Genomic DNA, 25,904 nt, shown 5'->3' with positions numbered 1-25,904 from the left:
TCGAATTTCCTAAAACCGTTGTCCGATTTAAGTGATTTTTTAATATGTTATAGTCTTATTCGTTAACAATGTCGCTGTAATAATATTGTTACTAAACGGGTATATATTTTCATTGTATACCAGGTGTACCAATGGCACTGTGTTTTTTTCTCAAATTTCGCATCACCCTGTGGAATATTCTAGCATTTATAAAATACTGAAATTAAAACCCAACTATAGATTCATGTTTTCTCAACACTCTGTTTTTTGATTCATTCGCTTATGTTGGACCACAAAAAAATTAGGTACTTTAACAATTACCTACCCATGTTTTTCATGAACACAGGGTGTTTTTAAACAAGTGTGGCAAACTTCAAGGGGTAATTCTACATGAAAAAATAATGACAGTTTGCTTTATAAACCTATGTCCGCAAATGCTTCGTTTCTGAGATAGAGGGTATTGAAATTTTTCTTACAAACTGACGATTTATTTATTGCTTTAAAACCGCTTGAGATATACAAATGAAATTTGGTGGTTTTTAAGACGTAGTTATTGTACATTTTTTGTAAAGTTGAGATAACTGAGTTTATAGATAATATTAGCAACTTTAAAATGTGGTGATGACTCGGCTGAAATAATGGCAGATTTGGCACTTTATTGATCTAAGGAGGAATTTTTTTGGAAAACCATACGTTGTAAAATCAATTGAAAAACTAGACCCAATCAAATCATATGATGAACAGGTACATGTTTCGGAACAAAATTAACTAACATAGCAGTTGATATATTAAATATGCCTTCATCCAGTGCAGCAACTAAAGAAGTTTCAGTACTTATGGTTTTATCCACTCCTCTAAAAGAAACCGGCGTACTGATGAACAGGCTGGTAAGGAAACTTTTATTGCTCATAATTTAAAATTGTGAGACGTAGAACAACCCATGACTGAGCTGGCGACTCGCGAAAATCAAAATCCCACAACTTCTCATCAGTAAATTGAAATGCAGAATGTAGATGACCAGGATGAGCTAATGATAGAAACAGATTCTGAATCTGAGGCTAATCTTTTTCAGATTAGATCACCACATCCATTATTTGCTGTTAAGAAGAAAATTTCATTTTTTTGTCAAATAAAATTTGTGTTTTCTCTTGTTTTTGTATTTTTTTATAATATAAAGAACACTGTTGTTTCGTCTCATATCATTTCATTATTCTTAATACCCTATTTCATCTTCAACAATATCCCTAAGTGCGTCATAATTCATTCTCAGAAAATTCTCCATATCGAGAATATTGTCGGGAATATTGTCGGGAATATTCTCGAGAATATTCTCCGATTTTTCATTCTCGAGAATTTTCCAACACTAATTCTACCAAGAATTAATTCAGGAAGATTCTGAAAAGTGAATATTATTTTTTATTGGGCCTTAGATAAAATCAATTGACAGAGATTTCTTCGATAATGTACTATTTGGATATGTACCTACCTTTCATAAAAACGGTTCAGTTAATAGGCATAACTTTATTATTAGATTAGACACCTAATTAGTAATTTGCTCTGAAAAATGAAAATATCTCTAAAACTAGCAAATTTGGACATAGAGAATATTATATAAAAATTAAAGCATGGTAATGGTACTTTTCGATTGTGATATAAATATAAAATACAGGGTGTTCCATTTAAAATTTCTGAGAAAATAATGTACTTGCGTTTTGACACCCTGTACTCGGTATAAAGAAAATTAGCAATTACAAACCACCAAATAGGGTGCTCCATTTAAAAAAAAACATAAGTTTGGTCTGCTACTATGTTATCGAACACCCTGTAACATTCTAACTAATTTTGTAATGTGAAGCACAAAGTTGGATATAATTGTTGTTATTAACTTTTATTGCTATCTATTACTATAGCGGATCTACTGAGCTTTATCACACCAATCAATATCCGTATAGTTTGTAAATTAAAGCTTTTAGTAAAACACCGATTTTTATATTTTGATTTTTATTTTTGGATTTCTCCAAAATGAGAATACATTGGAAATAATGAAAACATTACCTGGGTATTTATGTAGTAAAGAACAACTTATAAGTCGACCTGATGAAGAAAAAACAATGAAGTGTGAAATCTGTGTTAAACGGTTTTCTTGCAAAGATAATTTGAACAAACATATGGGAACACATATCAGTCAAATTTTCCAATGCAAAGTTTGTTTTAAGCAGTTTTCACAGATAAGTTCTTTAAAAACACATTTGAGAACGCACACGAGAGAAAAGCCTCACAAGTGTGAAATATGTTTTAAGGAATTTTCTGCAATAGGGCATTTAAAAAATCATTTGAGAACGCACACAGGAGAAAAACCTCACAAGTGTGAAATTTGTTTTAAGCAATTTAGTGAAGCAGGTAATCTAAAAAAACATTTGAGAACGCACACGAGAGAAAAACCTTACTAGTGCGAAATTTGTGTTAAAGAATTTTCTGTATTATCAAATTTAAAACAACATTTGAGAAAGCACACGGGAGAAAAACCTCATAAGTGTTAAATTTGTTTTAAGCAATTTAGTGAAGCAGGTAATCTAAAAGGACATTTGAGAACGCACACGAGAGAAAAACCTTACAAGTGCGAAATTTGTGTTAAGGGGTTTTCCCAAATAAGTACTTTAAAAACTCATTTGATAACACACACAGGAGAAAAAGCTCACAAGTGTGAAATTTATTCGAAACAGTCTCGTACTGCTAGTGATTTCAAAAAACACTTAAGAACACACACTGGAGAAAAACCTCACAAGTGTGAAATTTGTTTTAAGCAATTTAGTGAAGCAGGTACTTTAAAAACACATTTGAGAACGCACACGAAAGAAAAACCTTACAAGTGCGAAATTTATTTTAAAGAATTTTTTGTATTATCAAATTTAAAACAACATTTAAGAACGCACACGGGAGAAAAACCTCACAAGTGTGAAATTTGTTTTAAGCAATTTAGTGAAGCAGGTAATCTAAAAAGACATTTGAGAACGCGCACGAGAGAAAAACCTTACAAGTGCAAAATTTGTGTTAAGAATTTTCTGTATTATCAAATTTAAAACAACATTTGAGAACGCACACGGGAGAAAACCTCATAAGTGTGAAATTTGTTTTAAGCAATTTAGTGAAGCAGGTACTTTAAAAATACATTTGAGAACGCACACGAGAGAAAAGCCTCACAAGTGTGAAATATGTTTTAAGGAATTTTCTGCAATAGGGCATTTAAAAAATCATTTGAGAACGCACACAGGAGAAAAACCTCACAAGTGTGAAATTTGTTTTAAGCAATTTAGTGAAGCAGGTAATCTAAAAAAACATTTGAGAACGCACACGAGAGAAAAACCTTACTAGTGCGAAATTTGTGTTAAAGAATTTTCTGTATTATCAAATTTAAAACAACATTTGAGAAAGCACACGGGAGAAAAACCTCATAAGTGTGAAATTTGTTTTAAGCAATTTAGTGAAGCTGGTAATCTAAAAGGACATTTGAGAACGCACACGAGAGAAAAACCTTACAAGTGCGAAATTTGTGTTAAGGGGTTTTCCCAAATAAGTACTTTAAAAACTCATTTGATAACACACACAGGAGAAAAAGCTCACAAGTGTGAAATTTATTCGAAACAGTCTCGTACTGCTAGTGATTTCAAAAAACACTTAAGAACACACACTGGAGAAAAACCTCACAAGTGTGAAATTTGTTTTAAGCAATTTAGTGAAGCAGGTACTTTAAAAACACATTTGAGAACGCACACGAAAGAAAAACCTTACAAGTGCGAAATTTATTTTAAAGAATTTTTTGTATTATCAAATTTAAAACAACATTTAAGAACGCACACGGGAGAAAAACCTCACAAGTGTGAAATTTGTTTTAAGCAATTTAGTGAAGCAGGTAATCTAAAAAGACATTTGAGAACGCGCACGAGAGAAAAACCTTACAAGTGCGAAATTTGTGTTAAAGAATTTTCTGTATTATCAAATTTAAAACAACATTTGAGAACGCACACGGGAGAAAACCTCATAAGTGTGAAATTTGTTTTAAGCAATTTAGTGAAGCAGGTACTTTAAAAATACATTTGAGAACGCACACGAAAGAAAAACCTTACGAGTGCGAAATTTGTGTTAAGGGGTTTTCCCAAATAAGTACTTTAAAAACTCATTTGATAACACACACAGGACAAAAAGCTCACAAGTGTGAAATTTGTTTTAAGTAATTTAGTGAAGCAGGTAATCTAAAAGGACATTTGAGAACGCACACGATAGAAAAACCTTACAAGTGCTAAATTTGTGTTAACCTTCGGATGACCAAGCGGGGAAATTGTGACCCCAGCGTATGTTTTTCTTTAATAAATTCAAAAGTGTTTTCAATTTTTAACTCATTATTTTTTTATTTGACTTTAATATCATTCTAGATATCCTCAAATTTTGAAATAAAAAAATTCCCTATATTTTACGAATAAAAAATATATTCTGAAGTTGATGTTTAGTAAAATACCGTCTCTTATGTGTAATTCCAAGTAGTTTTACGCTAATGACGTCGACTTTGCAAAGTAACAAGACACTTACTCAACATACACACTACACATATGACACTAATATTCATGTTGTGACTGGCTGAATGACATTAAGTCCATGCCATAAAAAAAGAAGAAAAAAAAACTTCATTGTTTTGTTAATTGTGATTTTTGACATTTTCGACCTGAGGTCATTCCCCCCCCCTTGGTCATCCGTGTAACAAAAAAAGGTTGGTCATCGTAAGGTTAAAGTATTTTCAGTATTATTAAATTTAAAACAACATTTGAGTGAGAACGCACACGAAAGAAAACCTCACAAGTGTGAAATTTGTTTTAAGCAATTTAGTGAAGCAGGTAATCTAAAAAAACATTTGAGAACGCACACGAGAGAAAAACCTTACTAGTGCGAAATTTGTGTTAAAGAATTTTCTGTATTATCAAATTTAAAACAACATTTGAGAAAGCACACGGGAGAAAAACCTCATAAGTGTGAAATTTGTTTTAAGCAATTTAGTGAAGCTGGTAATCTAAAAGGACATTTGAGAACGCACACGAGAGAAAAACCTTACAAGTGCGAAATTTGTGTTAAGGGGTTTTCCCAAATAAGTACTTTAAAAACTCATTTGATAACACACACAGGAGAAAAAGCTCACAAGTGTGAAATTTATTCGAAACAGTCTCGTACTGCTAGTGATTTCAAAAAACACTTAAGAACACACACTGGAGAAAAACCTCACAAGTGTGAAATTTGTTTTAAGCAATTTAGTGAAGCAGGTACTTTAAAAACACATTTGAGAACGCACACGAAAGAAAAACCTTACAAGTGCGAAATTTATTTTAAAGAATTTTTTGTATTATCAAATTTAAAACAACATTTAAGAACGCACACGGGAGAAAAACCTCACAAGTGTGAAATTTGTTTTAAGCAATTTAGTGAAGCAGGTAATCTAAAAAGACATTTGAGAACGCGCACGAGAGAAAAACCTTACAAGTGCGAAATTTGTGTTAAAGAATTTTCTGTATTATCAAATTTAAAACAACATTTGAGAACGCACACGGGAGAAAACCTCATAAGTGTGAAATTTGTTTTAAGCAATTTAGTGAAGCAGGTACTTTAAAAATACATTTGAGAACGCACACGAAAGAAAAACCTTACGAGTGCGAAATTTGTGTTAAGGGGTTTTCCCAAATAAGTACTTTAAAAACTCATTTGATAACACACACAGGACAAAAAGCTCACAAGTGTGAAATTTGTTTTAAGTAATTTAGTGAAGCAGGTAATCTAAAAGGACATTTGAGAACGCACACGATAGAAAAACCTTACAAGTGCTAAATTTGTGTTAACCTTCGGATGACCAAGCGGGGAAATTGTGACCCCAGCGTATGTTTTTCTTTAATAAATTCAAAAGTGTTTTCAATTTTTAACTCATTATTTTTTTATTTGACTTTAATATCATTCTAGATATCCTCAAATTTTGAAATAAAAAAATTCCCTATATTTTACGAATAAAAAATATATTCTGAAGTTGATGTTTAGTAAAATACCGTCTCTTATGTGTAATTCCAAGTAGTTTTACGCTAATGACGTCGACTTTGCAAAGTAACAAGACACTTACTCAACATACACACTACACATATGACACTAATATTCATGTTGTGACTGGCTGAATGACATTAAGTCCATGCCATAAAAAAAGAAGAAAAAAAAACTTCATTGTTTTGTTAATTGTGATTTTTGACATTTTCGACCTGAGGTCATTTCCCCCCCCCCCTTGGTCATCCGTGTAACAAAAAAAGGTTGGTCATCGTAAGGTTAAAGTATTTTCAGTATTATTAAATTTAAAACAACATTTGAGTGAGAACGCACACGAAAGAAAACCTCACAAGTGTGAAATTTGTTTTAAGCAATTTAGTGAAGCAGGTACTTTAAAAATACATTTGAGAACGCACACGAAAGAAAAACCTTACAAGTGCGAAATTTGTGTTCAGGGGTTTTCCCAAATAAGTACTTTAAAAACTCATTTGATAACACACAGCAGAAAAAGCTCACAAGTGTGAATTTTGTTTATGCAATTTAGTGAAGCAAGTACTTTGAAAATACATTTGAGAACGCACACAAAAGGAAAACCTTACAAGTGAGAGATTTGTGTTAAAGAATTTTTTGTATTATCAAATTTAAAACAGCATTTGAGAACGCACACGGGAGAAAAACCTCACAATTGTGAAATTTGTTTTAAGCAATTTAGTGAAGCAGGTAATCTAAAAGGACATTTGAGAACGCACACGAGAGAAAAGCCTCACAAGTGTGAAATATGTTTTAGGGAATTTTCTGCAATAGGGCATTTAAAAAATCATTTGAGAACGCACACAGGAGAAAAACCTCACAAGTGTGAAATTTGTTTTAAGCAATTTAGTGAAGCAGGTACTTTAAAAATACATTTGAGAACGCACACGAGAGAAAAACCTTACAAGTGCGAAATTTGTGCTAAAGAATTTTCTGTATTATCACATTTAAAACAACATTTGAGAACGCACAGGGGAGAAAAACCTCATAAGCGTGAAATTTGTTGTAAGGGGTTTTCACAAATAAAAAACTCATTTGAGAACACACACAGGAGAAAAAGCTCACAAGTGTGAAATTTGTTTTAAGAAATTTAGTGAAGCAGGTACTTTGAAAATACATTTGAGAACGCACACGAAAGAAAAACCTTACAAGTGAGAGATTTGTGTTAAAAGAATTTTTTGTATTATCAAATTTAAAACATTTGAGAACGCACACGGGAGAAAAACCTCACAATTGTGAAATTTGTTTTAAGCAATTTAGTGAAGCAGGTAATCTAAAAGGACATTTGAGAACGCACACGATAGAAAAACCTTACAAGTGCTAAATTTGTGTTAAAGTATTTTCAGTATTATTAAATTTAAAAAAACATTTGAGAACGCACACGGAAGAAAAACCTCAAGTGTGAAATTTGTTTTAAGTGCTTTTTCACAAATAGGTAGTTTTTATTTAGGACTCAACCGATGAAATATCCAACCGACTTTGACATCTGTATTATAGGATGATTTTTAATTATAGCTTTTTAAGAAAACGCTGTTCCGTGAAAACAGAAAATATATAAAGGGTGTTAGTAAGTAAGTATGAAAAACTTTAAGGGGTAATTCTACATAATAAAATAATGACAGTTTGCTCTATAAACATCTGTCTGCAAATGTTTCGTTTCCAAGATACGGGGTGTTGAAATTTTTATTTCAAACTGCCAGTTTATTTATTGCTCTAAGAACGGTTGAGTTAAGCAAATGAAATTTGGTGGGTTTTAAGAGGTAGTTATTGCGCATTTTTTTACATACAGTTAAGAATTTTGCATTCATCATTGGCGCGCATACGAGTAATAGTCTGAATTTTTTTAAAGAAAAAAATAGTACGCCCCTGACATATTTCAAATTAAAAATTATTTTTAAATTCCACGTTTAATTTTTGATAAAAATGCTTTCTTGCCATTTTTTCATATGGTGCACCATTTTTATGCAGAAAAATAAAACATCTTGACGCGTATTTGTCATTTCTTAATACATTATCAAGAACAACTATCAATAATAATAATAGTAAACTCGAACAATAACAGAAAATATTACTAATTAGATTTTAACAAGGTGCAAAGCTGCAAGAAATGTTTAAAATGGTCTCCTTTACAGATAACAAGAATTTTATTTTCATCATTGTCGCGCGTACGGGTATTTTTTTCAGAAAAAAATAGTATGCCTCTGAGATATGTCAAACTAAAAATCATTTTTGAATTCCTCGTTCAATTTACGACAAAAAATCTTTCTTGCCTTTTTTTTCATACGAGGCGCCGTCTTTATACAAAAAAAAGTAAAACATCTTAACGCTTACAAAATATTTGAGGTAGTTTCCATATGCATAGAAACTTAGTTCAGATACTTTGTAAACGTTAAGATGTTTTATTTTTTTGCATAAAAACGGCGCTGCATATGAAAAAAGGCAATAAAGATTTTTTGTCCTAAATTGAACCAGCAATTCAAAAATGATTTTTAATTTGACATATCTCAGTGGCGTACTATTTTTGTCTTAAAAAAATTCAGACCAGTACCCGTATGAGCGCCAGTGATGAATATCAAATTCTTCTGTAACCTCTAGAGGAGGTCATTTTTAACATTTGTTGTAGCTCTACACCTATTAGTTATAGTATTAGTACACCTAATCTTATTAGTAATATTTTCTGTTATTGTTCCAGTATAGTATTATTAAATTGGATATTTCTTGATAATGTATTAAAACATGAAAAATAAGCGTCAAGATGTTTTATTTTTCTGCGTAAAAACGATGCACCATATGAAAAAAAGGCGAGAAAGGTTTTTTATCATAAATTAGACGTGGAATTTAAAAATAATTTTTAATTTGAAATATCTCAGTGGCATACTTTTTTTTCTTTAAAAAATTCAGACCATTACCCGTAGGCGCGCCAATGATAAATACAACATTCTTAATTGTATGCCAAAAAATGCGCAATAACTAGCTCCTAAAACGCTCCAAATTTTATTTTCATGGCTTAACCGGTCTTAGAATAAATAAATTGGCAGTTTGAAATAAAAAATTCAACACCCCGTATCTCGGAAACGAAGCATTTGCGGACATACGTTTATCGAGCAAATCGGCATTATTTTTTCATGTAGAATTAGCCCTTAAAGTTTTTCATACTTATTTACTAACACCCTGTATAAAACATTGCTTAGAAATGCATTCCAAAGTCCACTTTAGAGTTACAATAATTTTATTAAAATTTGTTACTACGTTTACTTTGTTTATTTGTTACTTTGGTATTATGTTTAATATTCAACAAACTTTTAGATGTTGCAATTAATTTTGCCAAATTAGGTGAATAGCCAACTGCTTGTGATAATTTCTGTTTTAGAGTTTGTAATAATTAAAACTTTTAGTAAAACACAAATTTTTATATTTTGGATTTCTTAGGATGTTTCCAAAATGAAAATACATTGGAAATAATGAAAACATTATCTGAGTATTTATGTAGTAAAGAACAACTTAGTCGACCTGATGAAGTGTAAAATCTGTGTTAAACGGTTTTCTTGCAAAGATAAGTTGAACAAATATATGGGAAGACATACCGGTCAAATTCTCAAATGTAAAGTTTGTTTTAAGCAGTTTTTACAAAAAAGTTCTTTAAAAACACATTTGAGAACGCACACGAGAGAGGAGCCTCACAAGTGTGAAATATGTTTTAAGGAATTTTCTGCAATAGGGCATTTAAAAAACATTTAAAAACGCACACAGGAGAAAAACCTCACAAGTGTGAAATTTGTTTTAAGCAATTTAGTGAAGCAGGTAATCTAAAAAAACATTTGAGAACGCACACGAGAGAAAAACCTTACAAGTGCGAAATTTTATGTTAAAGAATTTTCTGTATTATCACATTTAAAAAAACATTTGAGAACGCACACGGGAGAAAAACCTCATAAGTGTGAAATTTGTTTGAAGCAATTTTCTGCATTAGGGTGTTAAGAGTGCACACCGCAGAAAAATCTTACAAGTGTGAAATTTGTGTTAAGCAATTTAGTCAAGCAGGAATTTTAAAAAGACATTTGAAAGTGCATACAGGAGAAAAACCACAAACGTGAAATTTGTTTTAAGGAATTTTCACAAATATTTAATTTGAAAACATATCTGAGAACGCACAGTGGAGATAGACCTCTTCTTCTAGTGCCGACTACACTAATGCAGATTGTCTCTATCTTCTGCTTTTCTTAAAAGCGATTGTGTGTTTAACCCGGTCAAGTCGCGAATATTTTCAGCCCTTACAAGTGCTCAAAAACATCACAAGTGCGAAATTTGCCTTAAGCTATTTTCTGAATTAGAACAATTTCAAGAATATTTGAGAATGCACAGGGAGAAAAACCTCAAATTTGATAAGCAATTTTCTGTATTAGGAGATTTCAAAAAAAAAATTCGAGTACGCGCACAGAAGAAAAACCTCACAAGTATCAAATTTGTTTAAAGCAGTTGTCAGAATTTATATGTTTAAAAATACATTTGAGAACGTACACGCTAGAAAACCTCACAAGTGCAAAATTTGTTTTAAGTAATTTAGTTAAGCAGATAGTTTAAAAAGACATCTAAAAGTGCATGCAGGAGAAAAACCACAATAAATATGAAATTTGTTTTAAGGGATTTTCACAAATAAGTAATTTGAAAACACATTTGAGAACGCACACGGGAGAAAGACCTCTTCTTCTAGTGCCGACTCCATTAATGGATCATTGCAAATTCGTCTCTATCTTCTGCTTTTCTTATAAGCGTCTGTGTGTTTAACCCGCTCCACTTGCGAATGTTTTCAGCCCTCGCAAATGCTAAAAAACATCACAAGTGCGAAATTTGTTTTAAGCTATTTTCTGAATTGGAAAATTTAAACCATTTGAGAACGCACACGGGAGAACAACCTCACACTTGTAAAATTTGATAAGCAATTTTCTGTATTAGGAGATTTAAAAAGAATTCGAGTACGCGTACAGAAGAAGAACCTCACAAGTATCAAATTTGTTTAAGACAGTTGTCTGCATTTACATGTTTAAAAATACATTTGAGAACGCAAACTAGAGAAAACCTCACAAGTGCAAAATTTGCTTTAAGTAATTTAGTCAAGCAGGTAGTTTAAAAAGTCATTTTAAAGTGCATGCAGGAGAAAAACCACAAATATGAAATTTGTTTTAAGGTACTAGTACACTTTAGAAGACCAAAAATAAGCATTTTTTCAAGATTTTTTTTCTCAGAACTCTTATTAAAAATGAACATAAAAACTTTTTACATATTAATACGTAACTCTTAGAGAATACAAAAAATATATCTTTTTACATTTACGCATGTACACTAATATTGTAGAGGGCGCCAAAGTCGAGGCCCCAAAAAAAAGTAGTTCCGATGGCGGACAGTTAATCTCAGGATTGGGATCTCTGAAACAAAAAAATCATACGGCATTGGAAAAAGAAAAGTCTCTTACGTGACAATTTACCACCTTTAGTGAAGAATTTTGCAAAAAAAGATTTTGCGGAAATTTGAAAAAAATTGTGAAAAATCGCCCGTTTTTTTTCAGTTTTTCATGGTTAAAAAATATTTATTTTTTATTTTTTGGTCAAACATCACAAGTGCGAAATTTGTTGAATTGGAAAATTTAAACCATTTGAGAACGCACACGGGAGAACAACCTCACACGTGTAAAATTTGATAAGCAATTTTCTGTATTAGGAGATTTAAAAAAAATTCGAGTACGCGCACAGAAGAAGAACCTCACAAGTATCAAATTTGTTTAAGACAGTTGTCTGCATTTACATGTTTAAAAATACATTTGAGAACGCACACGAGAGAAAAACCTCACAAGTGCAAAATTTGTTTTAAGTAATTTAGTTAAGCAGGTAGTTTAAAAAGACATTTAAAAGTGCATGCAGGAGAAAAACCACAAATATGAAATTTGTTTTAAGGGATTTTCACAAATAAGTAATTTGAAAACACATTTGAGAACGCACATGGGAGACAGACCTCTTCTTCTAGTGCCGACTACACTAATGAAGCTTGTCTCTATCTTCTGCTTTTCTTAAAAGCGTTTGTGTGTTTAACCCGGTCCACTCGCGAATGTTTTTAGCCCTCACAAGTGCTGAAAAACATCATAAAAATCGAGTACGCGCACAGAAGAAAAACCTCACAAGTATCAAATTTGTTTAAGGCAATTGTCTGTATTTACATGTTTAAAAATACATTTGAGAACGCACACGAGAGAAAAACCTCACAAGTGCAAAATTTGTAATTTAGTCAAGCAGGTAGTTTAAAAAGTCATTTAAAAGTGCATGCAGGAGAAAAACCACAAATATGAAATTTGTTTTAAGGGATTTTCACAAATAAGTAATTTGAAAACACATTTGAGAATGCACATGGGAGAAAGACCTCTTCTTCTAGTGCCGACTACACTAATGAAGCTTGTCTCTATCTTCTGCTTTTCTTAAAAGCGTTTGTGTGTTTAACCCGGTCCACTCGCGAATGTTTTTAGCCCTCACAAGTGCTGAAAAACATCATAAGTGCGAAATTTGTTTTAAGCTATTTTCTGAATTGGAAAATTTAAACCATTTGAGAACGCACACGGGAGAACAACTTTACACGTGTGAAATTTGATCAGCAATTTTCTGTATTAGGAGATTTAAAAAAAATCGAGTACGCGCACAGAAGAAAAAACCTCACAAGTATCAAATTTGTTTAAGGCAGTTGTCTGCATTTACATGTTTAAAAATACATTTGAGAACGCACACGAGAGAAAAACCTCACAAGTGCAAAATTTGTATTTTAGTCAAGCAGGTAGTTTAAAAAGTCTTTTGAAAGTGCATGCAGGAGAAAAACCACAAATATGAAATTTGTTTTAAGGGATTTTCACACATAAGTAATTTGAGAACGCACATGGGAGAAAGACCTCTTCTTCTAGTGCCGACTCCGTTAATGGAGCTTAGCTAAATATAACCATTGCAAATTCGTCTCTATCTTCTGCTTTTCTTAAAAGCGTCTCTGTGTTTGACCCGGTCCACTCGCGAATGTTTTCAGCCCTCAAAAGTGCTGAAAAACATCACTGTGCTAATCAAGCTGCCGCTACACTATTTTCAACAGGTGCATTGTATGTAATATGCGTAAAAATATGTGCGGAAGAATATTCTAATTCAATTTTTTTTTCAGCATCTCGCTTGAAAAGGTTCCCCTATTAACAAATTTGCATGCTGCCAGGGTCAAAAATTTTTTCAGATTATTTTTTTAAACTTAAAATATTTTTCGATTACATAAATACATACATGTAACGGTTGAAAATAGTGTCGCGCCCACCTGATTAGCAATTAACAAACAAAGGGGTTTTCGATATTGTATTGCAAAAAGCTTTTCTGAGTTTCATCAATCGATGTTCATAGAATATCTTATCTTGGTAACATTGAAATTTTCGGTAACATAACCTCAATCTTACTTTTTCTTCTTATTCTTTTTTTGGCTATGGCCTTGAGAATAATTATCCAGTAACCAGGACTAATATAATTGTCATAATTGTCAAGGACAGATATAATTAAAAGTGTTAAAAATGTTGCTGAGCTATGAAACCAGGTGTCGCTCTTCCGAACTTGCACGGTCCCAATAAAAAAAATTGCTTAGAAATGCATTCCAAAGCCCACTGTTATGTTGCAATAATTTTGTTAAAAAATTTTACCACTGATGTAAATGTAGATCATTATTTTTAATATTCAACAAACTTTTAGATATTGTTAAATTTAATTTTGCCAAATTCGGTGAATAGCCAACTACTTTTGGTAATTTCTGTTTTAGATATGTAATTAAAGCTTTTAGTAAAACACCGATCTTTATATTTTGGTTTTCATTTTAGGATTCCTTCAAAATGAAAATACCTTGGAAATAATGAAAACATTACTTGGGTGTTTATGTAGTAAAGGACAACTTAAGAGTCGATCTGATGAAGAAAAAACTATGACTTGTGAAATCTGTGTTAAACGGTTTTCTTGCAAAGTTAATTTGAACAAACATATGAAAACACATACCGGTCAAATTTTCAAATGTAAAGTTTGTTTTAAACAGTTTTCACAAATAAGTTCTTTAAAAACACATTTGAAAACGCACACGGAAGAAAAAGCTAACAAGTGTGAAATTTGTTTTAAGGGGTTTACACAAAAAAGTTATCTAAAAGCTCATTTGAGAACACACACGGGAAAGAAACCTCATAAGTGTGAAATTTGTTTTAAGCAATTTTCTGCATTAAGGCATTTTGCAAAAAAACATTTGAGAACGCACACAGGAGAAAAACCTCACAACTGTGAAATTCGTTTTAAGCAATTTACTGATGCAGGTAATCTAAAAACACATTTGAGAACGCACACGGGAGAAAAACCTTACAAGTGCGAAATTTGTTTTAAAGAATTTTCTGTATTATCAAATTTAAAACAATATTTGAGAACACACACGGGAAAAACCTCATAAGTGTGAAATTTGTTAAAAGCAATTTTCTGCATTAGCGCATTTAAAAAAAACATTTGAGAACGCACACAGGAGAAAAACCTCACAGGTGTGAAATTTGTTTTAAGCAATTTACAGATGCAGGTAATCTAAAAACACAGTTGAGAACGCACACGGGAGACAAACCTTACAAGTGCGAAACTGGTTTTAAAGAATTTTCTGTATTATTAAATTTAAAACAACAGTTGAGAACTCACACGGGAGAAAAACCTTATAACTGTGAAATTTGTTTTAAGCAATTTACTGATGCAGGTAATCTAAAAACACATTTGAGAACGCACACGGGAGAAAAACCTTAAAGTGCGAAACTTGTTTTAAAGAATTTTCTGTATTATCAAATTTAAAACAACATTTGAGAACGCACACGGGAGAAAAACCTCATAAGTGTGAAATTTGTTTTAGGGGGTTTTGAGAACGCACACAGGAGAAAAATCTCACAAGTGTGAAATTTGTTTTAAGCAATTTACTGATGCAGGTAATCTAAAAACACATTTGAGAACGCACACGAGAGAAAAACCTTACAAGTGCGAAACTTGTTTTAAAGAATTTTCTGTATTATCAAATTTAAAACAACATTTGAGAACGCACACGGGAGTAAAACCTCATAAGTGTGAAATTTGTTTTAAGCAATTTACTGATGCAGGTAATCTAAAAACACATTTGAAAACGCACACGGTTGAAAAACCTTACAAGTGCGAAACTTGTTTTAAAGAATTTTCTGTATTATCAAATTTAAAACAACATTTGAGAACGCACAGAGGAGAAAAACCTAACAAGTGTGAAATTTGTTTTAGGGGGTTTTCTTGCTTTAGCGCATTTAAAAAAACATTTGAGAACGCACACAGGAGAAAAACCTCACAAGTGTGAAATTTGTTTTAAGCAATTTACTGATGCAGGTAATCTAAAAACACATTTAAGAACGCACACTGGAGAAAAACCTTACAAGTGCGAAACTTGTTTTAAAGAATTTTCTGTATTATCAAATTTAAAACAACATTTGAGAACGCACACGGGAGTAAAACCTCATAAGTGTGAAATTTGTTTTAAGCAATTTACTGATGCAGGTAATCTAAAAACACATTTGAAAACGCACACGGTTGAAAAACCTTACAAGTGCGAAACTTGTTTTAAAGAATTTTCTGTATTATCAAATTTAAAAAAACATTTGAGAACGCACACAGGAGAAAAACCTCATAAGTGTGAAATTTGTTTTAGGGGGTTTTCTGCATTAGCGCATTTAAAAAAACATTTGAGAACGCACACAGGAGAAAAACCTCACAAGTGTGAAATTTGTTTTAAGCAATTTACTGATGCAGGTAATCTAAAAACACATTTAAGAACGCACACGGGAGAAAAACCTTACAAGTGCGAAATTTGTTTTAAAGAATTTTCTGTATTATCAAATTTAAAACAACATTTGAGAACGCACACAGGAGAAAAACCTCACAAGTGTGAAATTTGTTTTAAGCAATTTACTGATGCAAGTAATCTAAAAACACATTTGAGAACGCATACGGGAGAAAAACCTCATAAGTGTGAAATTTATTTTAGGGGGTTATCTGCATTAGCGGATTTAAAAAAACATTTGAGAACGCACACGGGAGAAAAACCTAACAAATGTAAAATTTGTTTTAAGGGGTTTTCACAAATAAGTACCTTAAAAACTCATTTGAGAACACACACAGGAGAAAAAGCTCACAAGTATTAAAAAAAATTGAGATTGCAAACGGAAGGAAAACCTCTCAAGTGTGAAATTTGTTAAGTGGTTTTCACAAATAAGGTATTTTTTATTTAGGACTTAACCGATGAAATATCCAACCAAATTTTGACATCTCTGTATTGCAGGATGATTTTTAATTATAACTTTTTAAGAAAACGCCGTTTGGAAAATATATTAAAAACATTGCTTAGAAATGCATTTCAAAGTCACTGTATAGTTGCAATAATTTTGTTAAAATATATTACTATTGATGTAGATGTAGATCATTATGTTTAATATTCAACAAACTTTTAGGTATTGTAATTAATTTTGCCAAATTCGGTGAATAGCCAACTGCTTTTGCTAATTTCTGTTTTATAGTATGCAATTAAAGCTTTTAGTAAGACACCGATCTTTATATTTTGGTTTTGATTTTAGGATTCCTTCAAAAAGAAAATACCTTGGAAATAATGGAAACATTACTTGGGTGTTTATGTAGTAAAGGACAACTTGAGAGTCGACCTGATGAAGAAAAAACTATGATGTGTGAAATCTGTGTTAAACGGTTTTGTTGCAAAGATAATTTGAACAAACATATGAAAACACATACCGGTCAAATTTTCAAATGTAGAGTTTGTTTTAAGCAGTTTTCACAAATAAGTTCTTTAAAAACACATTTGAAAACGCACACGGAAGAAAAAGCTCACAAGTGTGAAATTTGTTTTAAGGGGTTTACACAAAAAAGTTATCTAAAAGCTCATTTGAGAACACACACGGGAAAAAAACCTCATAAGTGTGAAATTTGTTTTAAGCAATTTTCTGCATTAGGGCATTTAAAAAAACATTTGAGAACGCACACAGGAGAAAAACGTCACAACTGTGAAATTTGTTTTAAGCAATTTACTGATGCAGGTAATCTAAAAACACATTTAAGAACGCACACGGGAGAAAAACCTTACAAGTGCGAAATTTGTTTTAAAGAATTTTCTGTATTATCAAATTTAAAACAACATTGGAGAACGCACACGGGAGAAAAACCTCATAAGTGTAAAATTTGTTTTAGGGGGTTTTCTGCATTAGCGGATTTAAAAAAACATTTGAGAACGCACACGGGAGAAAAACCTCACAAGTGTGAAATTTGTTTGAAGCAATTTAGTCGAACAAGTTCTTTGAAAACACATTTGAGGGTGCACAACGGAGAAAAATCTCACAAATGTGAAATTTGTTTTAAGCAATTTAATCAAGCAGGTCATTTAAAAAGACATTTGAGAGTGCATAGAATTTATTTGTTTGAAACGGTGGTCTGAATAACAACTTTAAAAATAACAAAGTACTCGACTCTACGAATGTACAAGGTTTGTTAAAAAATTAATGTTAAAAATCTTTATTGGACGTGTTTCGGCTCAACAAGAGCCATCTTCAGCAATGTACAGGAAACACAACAAAAACTGACCCAACAGGAAGGAGAAAGAAGCGATTAAGCATGGATGACAAAATGTACTACACAAACATTTAAAATGACTATTCTTGAGCTATTATATTACATGGTATCTCTCAGTCGATGGTGGTTTAATGTGTAATTTATAGGTACATGTTAGTCGGGAGGAGCCATCTTGTGAACAACCAGAGGGAGAGATAGCATGTAATATAATAGCTCAAGAATAGTCATTTTAAATGTTTGTGTAGTACATTTTGTCATCCAGGCTTAATCGCTTCATTCTCCTTCCTGTTTGGGTCAGTTTGTGTTGTATTTCCTGTACATTGCTGATGATACGCGTACGAAACGCGTCCAACAAATATTTTTAACAAATAACTTTTTAATAAACCTTGTGGTACATTCTTAGAGTCGAGTATTTTGTTACCTCTATCCAGACCACATTTGTGAATCATGGATACTTCTTTTATGCCTTTAAAAATACATTTAAGGGCGCACAAGGGGCAAACATCACAAGTGTGAAATTTTTTTTAAGCAGTTTCACCAAGCAGCTTTACAGAGAGCGTATCCTGGAGAAAATCTTTCTTCCTCTATATATGCTTTATTCCAATTTTTGGTTGCTTATTAGAATTGTCTTATTTTTTTTTAATTTCTTTTCTAGGTTTTTGTATTTTATCTTCAGTTTTCTCCTGAATTTGATCTCTCCGGCTGATTTCTGGTGATGGGTAGCATGTAAACCCTCAATTTCAAATTTTAGCCCAAAATGTTAACCCTAGCCCTTGTCTAAAGCCCCCAAAATTTTTTTTTGGGTTTTTTAAAAGATTTTTAATTATTTTTCTCTACTTTTTTTTATCTCCCCAGCAGTTTTCTGGTGATGGTTAGCCTATAAACCCTCAATTTCAAATTTCATCCCAAAATGTTAACCTTTGCTCCATGTATAAATGTCTGTATGTACTGTGTATATGTACTATATAAACTGATAATTAACTGTCGATTATGGTAGGGGAGCAAAGTATGCTAAACGTGCAGTCACTCGAGCGTTATGGGGACCTATTGGGTTGTGAAGAGTAGGTCCTAAAACCAAAAAAAGTTAAGTAAAGTTTTCTATTTTAGTTGGAACTTTCCATGTTTAATTTAATTTTCCATTTACAACAATCGTTTTTAGATTATAGCGCCATCTATCCATAATTCGAAAAAATGTCTCGAATAAAAGTTACTTATTTTTACGTAAGGAATCCAAATCTGCAATAAAAAAATGGGGGCTCTCATTTAAGATTTTAAAGTACCCCCCACCCAACCTCCGTGGGGGGTCGTGTTTGATACCATTCGATAGATTTTTCAAAGATATTGAATAAGTGTATTTTTCAGTTTTTCGATCTGATACTCATATCGCGGGATTCTTATTTAAAATTTTAAATTTACCGCCCACCCCTCTTCGTGAGAAGTCGTGTTTGGTATCATTCGATAGATTTTTAAAAAATATTGAGCACGTATTTTTTAGTTTTCCGATCTGTCATTCATTTCGCGAAATATTTGCATTTTTCTTGTCAAACTTTGGAACACCCATTTCCTCACGCCCCGCTCAAATCTTCAGATTTTTGAAATATACACTGTTTTGCATGTACTTAACACATTCACGGTCATGATTGCATATGAAGTCAAAAACTCCATAAGACGTGGCTACATGTGAAGCGTGTCCGTGAATGTGTTAACTTACCTTATCTTAATCTGACGATTTTAGAGTTTTTCTAAGGATATATTTTTTTTCGGCCCCCCTTAACGAACATAACGAACATGCATTAAGAGCCAATATATGGTAGAGGCACATTTTGAGGGTACAAGGTTTCTCCCCATGTGATAATCTGGCGCGCTCGAGTAACTGCAAAAATCCCCGATTGGGCTCCCCTACCATTAGGATTCAACCGATGAAATGTCCAACCGATTTTGACATCTCTGTATTATAGGATGATTTTTTAGTATAATTTTTTAAGAAAACGCTGTTTGGAAAATATATAAATAAATTGCTTAGTAATGCACTCCAAAGTCCACTTTACAGTTGCAATAATTTTGTTATAATTATATTTTTTTACTATTGATGTAGATGTAGATCATTATCTTTAATGTTCAACACATTTTAGATATTGTAAAATTTAATTGTGCGAAATTCGGTGAATAGCCAAATACTTTTGATAATTTCTGTTTTATAGTTTGTAAATTAAAGCTTTTAGTAAAACACCAAGTTTTATATTTTGGTTTTTTATTTTAGGCTTTCCCCAAAATGAAAATACTTTGGAAATAATGAAAACATCACCTGGGTACTTATGTAGTACATCACAATTTATGAGTCGACCTGATGAAGAAAAAACAATGAAGTGTGAAATCTGTGTTAAGCGGTTTTCTTGCAAAGATATTTTAAACAAACATATGAGAACACATACCGGTCAAATTTTCAAATGCAAAGTTTGTTTTAAGCAGTTTTTACATAAAAGTTCTTTAAAAATACATTTGAGAACGCATACAGTAGAGAAACCTCACAAGTGTGAAATTTGTTTTAAGGGGTTTTCACAAATAGGTAATTTAAAAGCTCATTTGAGAACACACACGGGAAAAAAACCGCACAAATGTGAAATTTGTTTTAAGCAGTTTTCTGTATTATCCAATTTAAAACAACATTTGAGAACGCACACGGGAGAAAAATCTCACAAGTGTGAAATTTGTTTTAAGCAATTTTATGTATTAGCGGATTTAAAACAACATTTGAGAACGCACACGGGAGAAAAACCTTACAAATGCGAAATTTGTTTTAAAGAATTTTCTGTATTAGCAAATTTAAAACTACATTTGAGAACGCACACGGGAGAAAAACCTCATAAGTGTGAAATTTGTTTTAAGGGGTTTTCTGCATTAGCGGATTTAAAAAAACATTTGAGAACGCACACGGGAGAAAAACCTCACAAGTGTGAAATTTGTTTTAAACGATTTAGTGAAGCAGGTAATCTAAAAAAACATTTGAGAGTACACACCGGAGAAAAACCTCACATGTGCAAAATTTGTTTTAAGCAATTTAGTCAAGCAGTTAGTTTAAACAGACATTTGAAAGTGCATACAGGAAAAAAACCACAAACGTGAAATTTGTTTTAAGCAGTTTAGTCAAGCATTTCATTTAAAAAGACATTTGAGAGAGCATAGAATTTATTTGTTTTAAACGGTTTTCTGAATAACAACTTTAAAAATACATTTAAGGACGCACACGTGGCAAACATCACAAGTGTGAATTTTTTTTAGAATAGAATAGAAATATGCTTTATTGTCACTGAAAATTTTTACAATTTTATGGACAAACAACTACAATTTACTAAAATTAGATAAATCGTCAATATATGTACAGTATAATATAAGATATAAAAGCCAAGACAAAAACAATATATTGCAAAATTTATATAAATTGCAAATTGAACATACAACAAATAAAATAAAATACATAAGGAACTGACAAGTTTATGCTACTGCGTATGAAACCCAATTTTCCTAGTTATTCATTAAGAAATTCTTCTATTGAATAGTATGGTCTTTTAGATAGATAGGCTTTTGTCATTTTACGGAACTTTGGGAAAGATGTTGCAGATTTAAGTTGTAACGGGAGATGGTTGTACAGTTTCTTTGCGGAATATGATATAGATTTCTTTACTAACTCAGTGGATGGAATCGGTAAATAAATGTCAAAGATTGACTTTCTGGTGGAGTAAAGATTATTGGGCCTTGCTAGAAAGACACGAAGGTGTTTACGAATTAAACAAACCGTTTCTAGAATATATAAAGATGGAAGTGTTAAAATTCCGTGATCTCTGAAGTATCTTCTGCAATGTGTAGATCTTCTGAGGCCAAACAGATATCTTATTGCTTTTTTTTGCAATTTAAAAATAACATCAAATTTAGGAGCTGTACTAGAACCCCAAAAAGGAAGACCATATCGAAGATGAGACTCGAACAACGAAAAATATGTTATTTTAGAATATGCTAAATTGAGTTTCCTTGAGACAGATCTTATTGCATAGCAAGCTGAGGCGAGTTTCTTACTTAACGAATCGATATGAAGGGACCATTTGAGGTTGCTGTCTAAAAAAATACCAAGAAATTTTACAGAATCAACGGTACTGATCTGGCTGTTATTAAGAGGCAAAGGTTGAAGAGCTCCTTTATAGGATAATGCTACTGTTTTGTCATTATTAAAGGAGAGTAAATTAGAGTCAGACCAGGTCTTTATCGTCAGTAGATCCGAAGTTATAGTTTCATGAAGAGATGCAATAGTTGAGTTGCTCCAAGTGATACACTGGTATCATCAGCAAAAAGAAAAATTTTCCCATCGATTTTTAAATTAGTGATGTCATTTATAAAGATAAGGAACAGAAGAGGACCCAATACTGAACCTTGTGGTACTCCACGTACAATGTTTTTGAGACTAGAGTCAGTATCATTTGCTCTAACTAGTTGTTTCCTATTATTCAAGTAGGATTGGAACCAATTTAAAGAAATACCTCGAATTCCATAGAAATTTAGTTTTGTAATCAATATGTCGTGATTTACACAATCAAAAGCTTTGGCATAGTCGCAGAAAGCAGTGGCATTATAAAGATTATTGTTTAGTGATTGGTAAACCTCATGTAGTACAGAAAACATGGCATCAGTGGTACAATTATTTGTTAAAAAGTCGAACTGATTTTGTGATAAAATGTTGTTAACAACGATAAAGGACATAAGTCAAGTTTTAATGAATCTCTCAATAATTTTGGAGAGTACCGGTAGTAAGACAATAGGTCTATAGTTGCAGGCATCAGATTTTTTATCACCCTTATGAAGAGGAATAATAATGGCTGTCTTTAGGCACTCTGGAAATTTACCTTTTTTGAAGGAATCATTAATTAAAAAGACGAAACACATTTTCTGTGAGATTAGAGAAAATTTTTATAGATAGTCCATCAGTACTACAAGATGATTTGCTTTTGATACTATTGATTGTTTGGATCAGTTCAGAGTTATCGACTGGTCTGACTGTTAAATAATAAAAATAATGAATTCGAGACCTTTCTTGAGTTAGGGAGCTAGAAAATGGGATCTTGTTGCGGCCAAATAGTTGATAATATATTTTTACTCACATTAACGAAGTAGTCGTTTAGATTTTCAGGATTTGGAAGGGAAAATGATTGAATTTCGAAGATCGTTTATTATAGACCAAGTTTCTTTTGCAACACTTTTAGAGCTTTCCAGACGATTTTGATAATAGGCTTTTACGCAGTTTCACCAAGCAGTTTAACAAAAAGCGTAGGTATCCTGGAGAAAATCTTTCTTCCTCTATATATAGCTATTTTGTATTGGTATGCTTTATTCCAATTTTTGGTTGCTTATTAGAATTGTCTTATTTTTTTTTTAATTTCTCTTCTATATTTTTGTATTTTATCTTCAGGTTTCGCCTGGATTTGATCTCTCCGACTGATTTCTGGTGATGGGTAGCATGTAAACCCTCAATTTCAAATTTCAGCCCAAAATGTTAACCCTAAACCTTGTCTAAAACCCTTAAAAAAATTTTTTGGGTTTTTTAAAGATTTTTAATTATTTTTCTCTTCTCTTTTTTTATCTCCCTGGCAGTTTTCTGGTGAAAGTTAGCCTATAAACCCCTTAATTTCAAATTTCAGCCCAAAATGTTAACCCTAGCCCTTGTCTAAAACCCCCAAAAAATTTTTTTTGGGTTTTTTAAAGATTTTTAATTATTTTTCTCTTATCATTTTTTTATCTCCCCCGGCAGTTTTTTGGTGATGGTTAGCCTATAAACACTCAATTTCAAATTTCATCCCAAAATGTTAACATTTGCTCCATGTATAAATGTCTGTATGTACTGTGTATATGTACTATATAAACTGATAATTAACTGTCTCGATTATGGTAGGGGAGCTAAACGTATGCTAAAAGTATGCTAAACGTGCAGTCACTCGAACGTTATGGGGACCTATTGGGTTGTGAAGAGTAAGTCCTAAAACCAAAAAAAGTTAAGTAAAGTTTTCCATTTTAGTTGGAACTTTCCATGTTTAATTTAATTTTCCATTTACAACAATCGTTTTTAGATTATAGCGCCATCTATCAATAATTCGAAAAAATGTCTCGAATAAAAGTTACTTATTTTTAAGTAAGGAATCCAAATCTGCAATAAAAAAATGGGGGCTCTCATTTAAGATTTTAAAGTACCCCCCACCCAACCTCCGTGGGGGGTCGTGTCCCCCACCCAACCTCCGTGGGGGTCGTGTTTGATGCCATTCGATAGATTTTTCAAAAATATTGAATACGTGTATTTTTCAGTTTTTCGATCTGATGTTCATATCGCGGGATTCGTATTTAAAATTTTAAATTTACCCCCCACCCCTCTCCGTGAGAAGACGTGTTTGGTATCATTCGATAGATTTTTGAAAAATATTAACCACGTATTTTTTAGTTTTCCGATCTGTCATTCATTTCGCGAAATATTCGAATTTTTCTTGTGAAACTTTGGAACACCCATTTCCTTACTCCCCGCTCAAATCGTCAGATTTTTGAAATATACACTGTTTTGCATGTACTTAACACATTCACGGTCATGACTGCATATGAAGTATGTATCCACTTTACAGTTGCAATAATTTTGTTATAATTATAATTTTTTTACTGTTGATCATTATCTTTAATATTCAACACATTTTAGATATTGTAAAATTTAATTGTGTGAAATGCGGTGAATAGCCAACTACTTTTATAATTTCTGTTTTATAGTTATTAAAGCTTTTAGTAAACCACCGATTTTTATATTTTGGTTTTTATTTTAGGCTTTCCCCAAAATGAAAATACATTGGAAATAATGAAAACATCACCTGGGTATTTATGTAATACAGAACAACTTATGAGTCGACCTGCTGAACAAAAATCAATGAAGTGTGACATCTGTGTTAAGCGGTTTTCTTGCAAAGATAATTTGCACAAACATATGAGAACACATACCCGTCAAATTTTCAAATGCAAAGTTTGTTTTAAGCAGTTTTCACAAATAAGTTCTTTAAAAACACATTTGAGAACACACACGGGAAAAAAACCTCATAAGTGTGAAATTTGTTTTAAGCAATTTTCTGCATTAGCGGATTTAAAAAAACATTTGAGAACGCACACGGGGGAAAAACCTTACAAGTGCGAAATTTGTTTTAAAGAATTTTCTATATCGGCAAATTTAAAAAAACATTGGAGAACGCACACGGGAGAAAAACCTCACAAGTGTGAAATTTGTTTTAAGCAATTTACTGATGCAGGTAATCTAAAAACACATTTGAGATCGCACACGGGAGAAAAACCTTACAAGTGCGAAATTTGTTTTAAAGAATTTTCTGTATTAGCAAATTTAAAACAACATTTGAGAACGCACACGGGAGAAAAACCACATAAGTGTGAAATTTGTTTGAAGCAATTTAGCCGAACTAGTTCTTTGAAAACACATTTGAGAGTGCACACCGGAGAAAAACCTCACAAGTGCAAAATTTGTTTTAAGCAATTTAGTCAAGCAGGTCATTTAAAAATACATTTGAGAGTGCATAGAATTTATTTGTTTTAAACAGTATTCTGAATAACAACTTTAAAAATCTCGTCATTTAAGGATGCATTCATTGTTCTTACATTTTGACTTGAAGATGTAGCACCGGGCATAATTTTAATTAATTTTGATCTGTTTGTTCTTTGTCGAGTGTGTCTTATACGTTATTTTTTAGTTGCAAATTTTAAAAATTTCTTTCTTGCCAATGTTGCATTTTGCTGGGATATCTTCCCAATTTGACGAAATGCCCCTGATGATGCTAAGTTAGCGAAAGTATACTTGGGCCAGATTTAATAAAACTAGATGCTCGATATCTGCCTTTTATTCCTATAGATTCCTTATATTCGAGCATTCAACCTACTTCTATGTTAACACCACAAGTGTGAAATTTGTTTTAGGCAGTTTCACCAAGCAGTTAATAAGTGTATTCTGGAGAAAATCTTTCCTCCTCTGTATATAGCTATTTTGTATTGGCATCCTTTTTTCCCATTTTTTTGTTACTTATTAGAATGTCTTATTTTTTGAAGTGAAAACTTCTTTAGGGATGTTGTGCGATTTTTGGATAGGGGAAAAAGCAT

At 32.1% G+C, this 25,904-nt stretch overlaps 2 protein-coding genes and 2 long non-coding RNA genes across 16 annotated transcripts in view; 2 read left to right on the top strand and 2 right to left on the bottom strand.

Annotated features, from left to right (window-relative positions):
* Positions 1 to 24,481, top strand: part of LOC114330393 (zinc finger protein 112-like) — a 59,221-nt gene extending 34,740 nt beyond the window's left edge. The window contains exon 5 of one of the 4 annotated variants that reach the window (XM_050643887.1): positions 16,730 to 24,481. In XM_050643887.1, the coding sequence (XP_050499844.1) occupies positions 16,730 to 17,598 (869 nt within the window). In that variant the 3' untranslated portion in view covers positions 17,599 to 24,481. The remainder of the gene's footprint in view (positions 1 to 16,729) is intronic. The other 3 variants (XM_028279733.2, XM_050643886.1, XM_050643885.1) reach the window with 3 other exon arrangements.
* On the top strand, positions 1,876 to 15,462 carry LOC126880138 (zinc finger protein 235-like). Of its 4 annotated transcripts, XR_007696436.1 has the most exons (4): positions 2,506 to 2,799; positions 3,134 to 3,266; positions 14,642 to 14,676; positions 14,845 to 15,462. XR_007696436.1 is itself a non-coding variant. In XM_050643889.1 (3 exons), exons 1-3 carry the CDS (start codon positions 2,022 to 2,024, stop codon positions 14,889 to 14,891), a joined length of 405 nt encoding a protein of 134 aa, XP_050499846.1. In that variant the 5' UTR covers positions 1,876 to 2,021; the 3' UTR covers positions 14,892 to 15,462. The 4 variants fall into 4 exon arrangements, 2 of the variants coding, with proteins under 2 accessions (XP_050499846.1, XP_050499845.1); XM_050643889.1 differs by lacking the exons at positions 2,506 to 2,799; positions 3,134 to 3,266 and adding an exon at positions 1,876 to 2,344; XM_050643888.1 differs by lacking the exons at positions 2,506 to 2,799; positions 3,134 to 3,266 and adding an exon at positions 1,891 to 2,344 and having other exon boundaries at positions 15,068 to 15,462.
* Positions 2,214 to 6,906, bottom strand: LOC126880145 (uncharacterized). Of its 6 annotated transcripts, none has more exons than XR_007696449.1 (4): positions 6,640 to 6,780; positions 5,076 to 5,327; positions 4,015 to 4,098; positions 2,214 to 2,337 (listed from the first exon to the last, which is right to left on the bottom strand). It is a non-coding gene; the product is annotated as an uncharacterized LOC126880145 (long non-coding RNA). The 6 variants fall into 6 exon arrangements; XR_007696446.1 differs by lacking the exon at positions 2,214 to 2,337 and adding an exon at positions 2,375 to 2,505; XR_007696448.1 differs by lacking the exon at positions 2,214 to 2,337 and adding an exon at positions 3,142 to 3,259.
* On the bottom strand, positions 14,377 to 16,163 carry LOC126880144 (uncharacterized). 2 transcript variants are annotated; one of them, XR_007696443.1, is made up of 5 exons: positions 16,035 to 16,163; positions 15,783 to 15,866; positions 15,278 to 15,446; positions 14,719 to 14,886; positions 14,377 to 14,467 (listed from the first exon to the last, which is right to left on the bottom strand). It is a non-coding gene; the product is annotated as an uncharacterized LOC126880144 (long non-coding RNA). The 2 variants fall into 2 exon arrangements; XR_007696444.1 differs by lacking the exons at positions 15,278 to 15,446; positions 15,783 to 15,866; positions 16,035 to 16,163 and adding an exon at positions 15,110 to 15,242.
* Positions 24,482 to 25,904: the final 1,423 nt, after the last annotated feature.

The sequence above is a fragment of the Diabrotica virgifera genome, chromosome 2 (assembly GCF_917563875.1).
Source record: "Diabrotica virgifera virgifera chromosome 2, PGI_DIABVI_V3a".
NCBI lineage: Eukaryota > Metazoa > Arthropoda > Insecta > Coleoptera > Chrysomelidae > Diabrotica > Diabrotica virgifera.
Note: the sequence above shows the minus strand (reverse complement) of the source record. Positions and strands in the feature narration are given on the sequence as shown.

Excerpts from the sequence above, each read along its gene's own strand:
- LOC126880138 (XM_050643888.1), top strand. The coding sequence starts at position 2,022 with ATGAAAACATTACCTGGGTATTTATGTAGTAAAGAACAACTTATAAGT. Across the intron at positions 2,345-14,641 it reads ACAGGAGAAAAACCTCACAA|GTGTGAAATTTGTTTTAAGC; the intron begins GTGTGAAATTTG and ends AAAACCTCACAG. Across the intron at positions 14,677-15,067 it reads TAAGCAATTTACAGATGCAG|GTAATCTAAAAACACATTTG; the intron begins GTAATCTAAAAA and ends TTACTGATGCAG.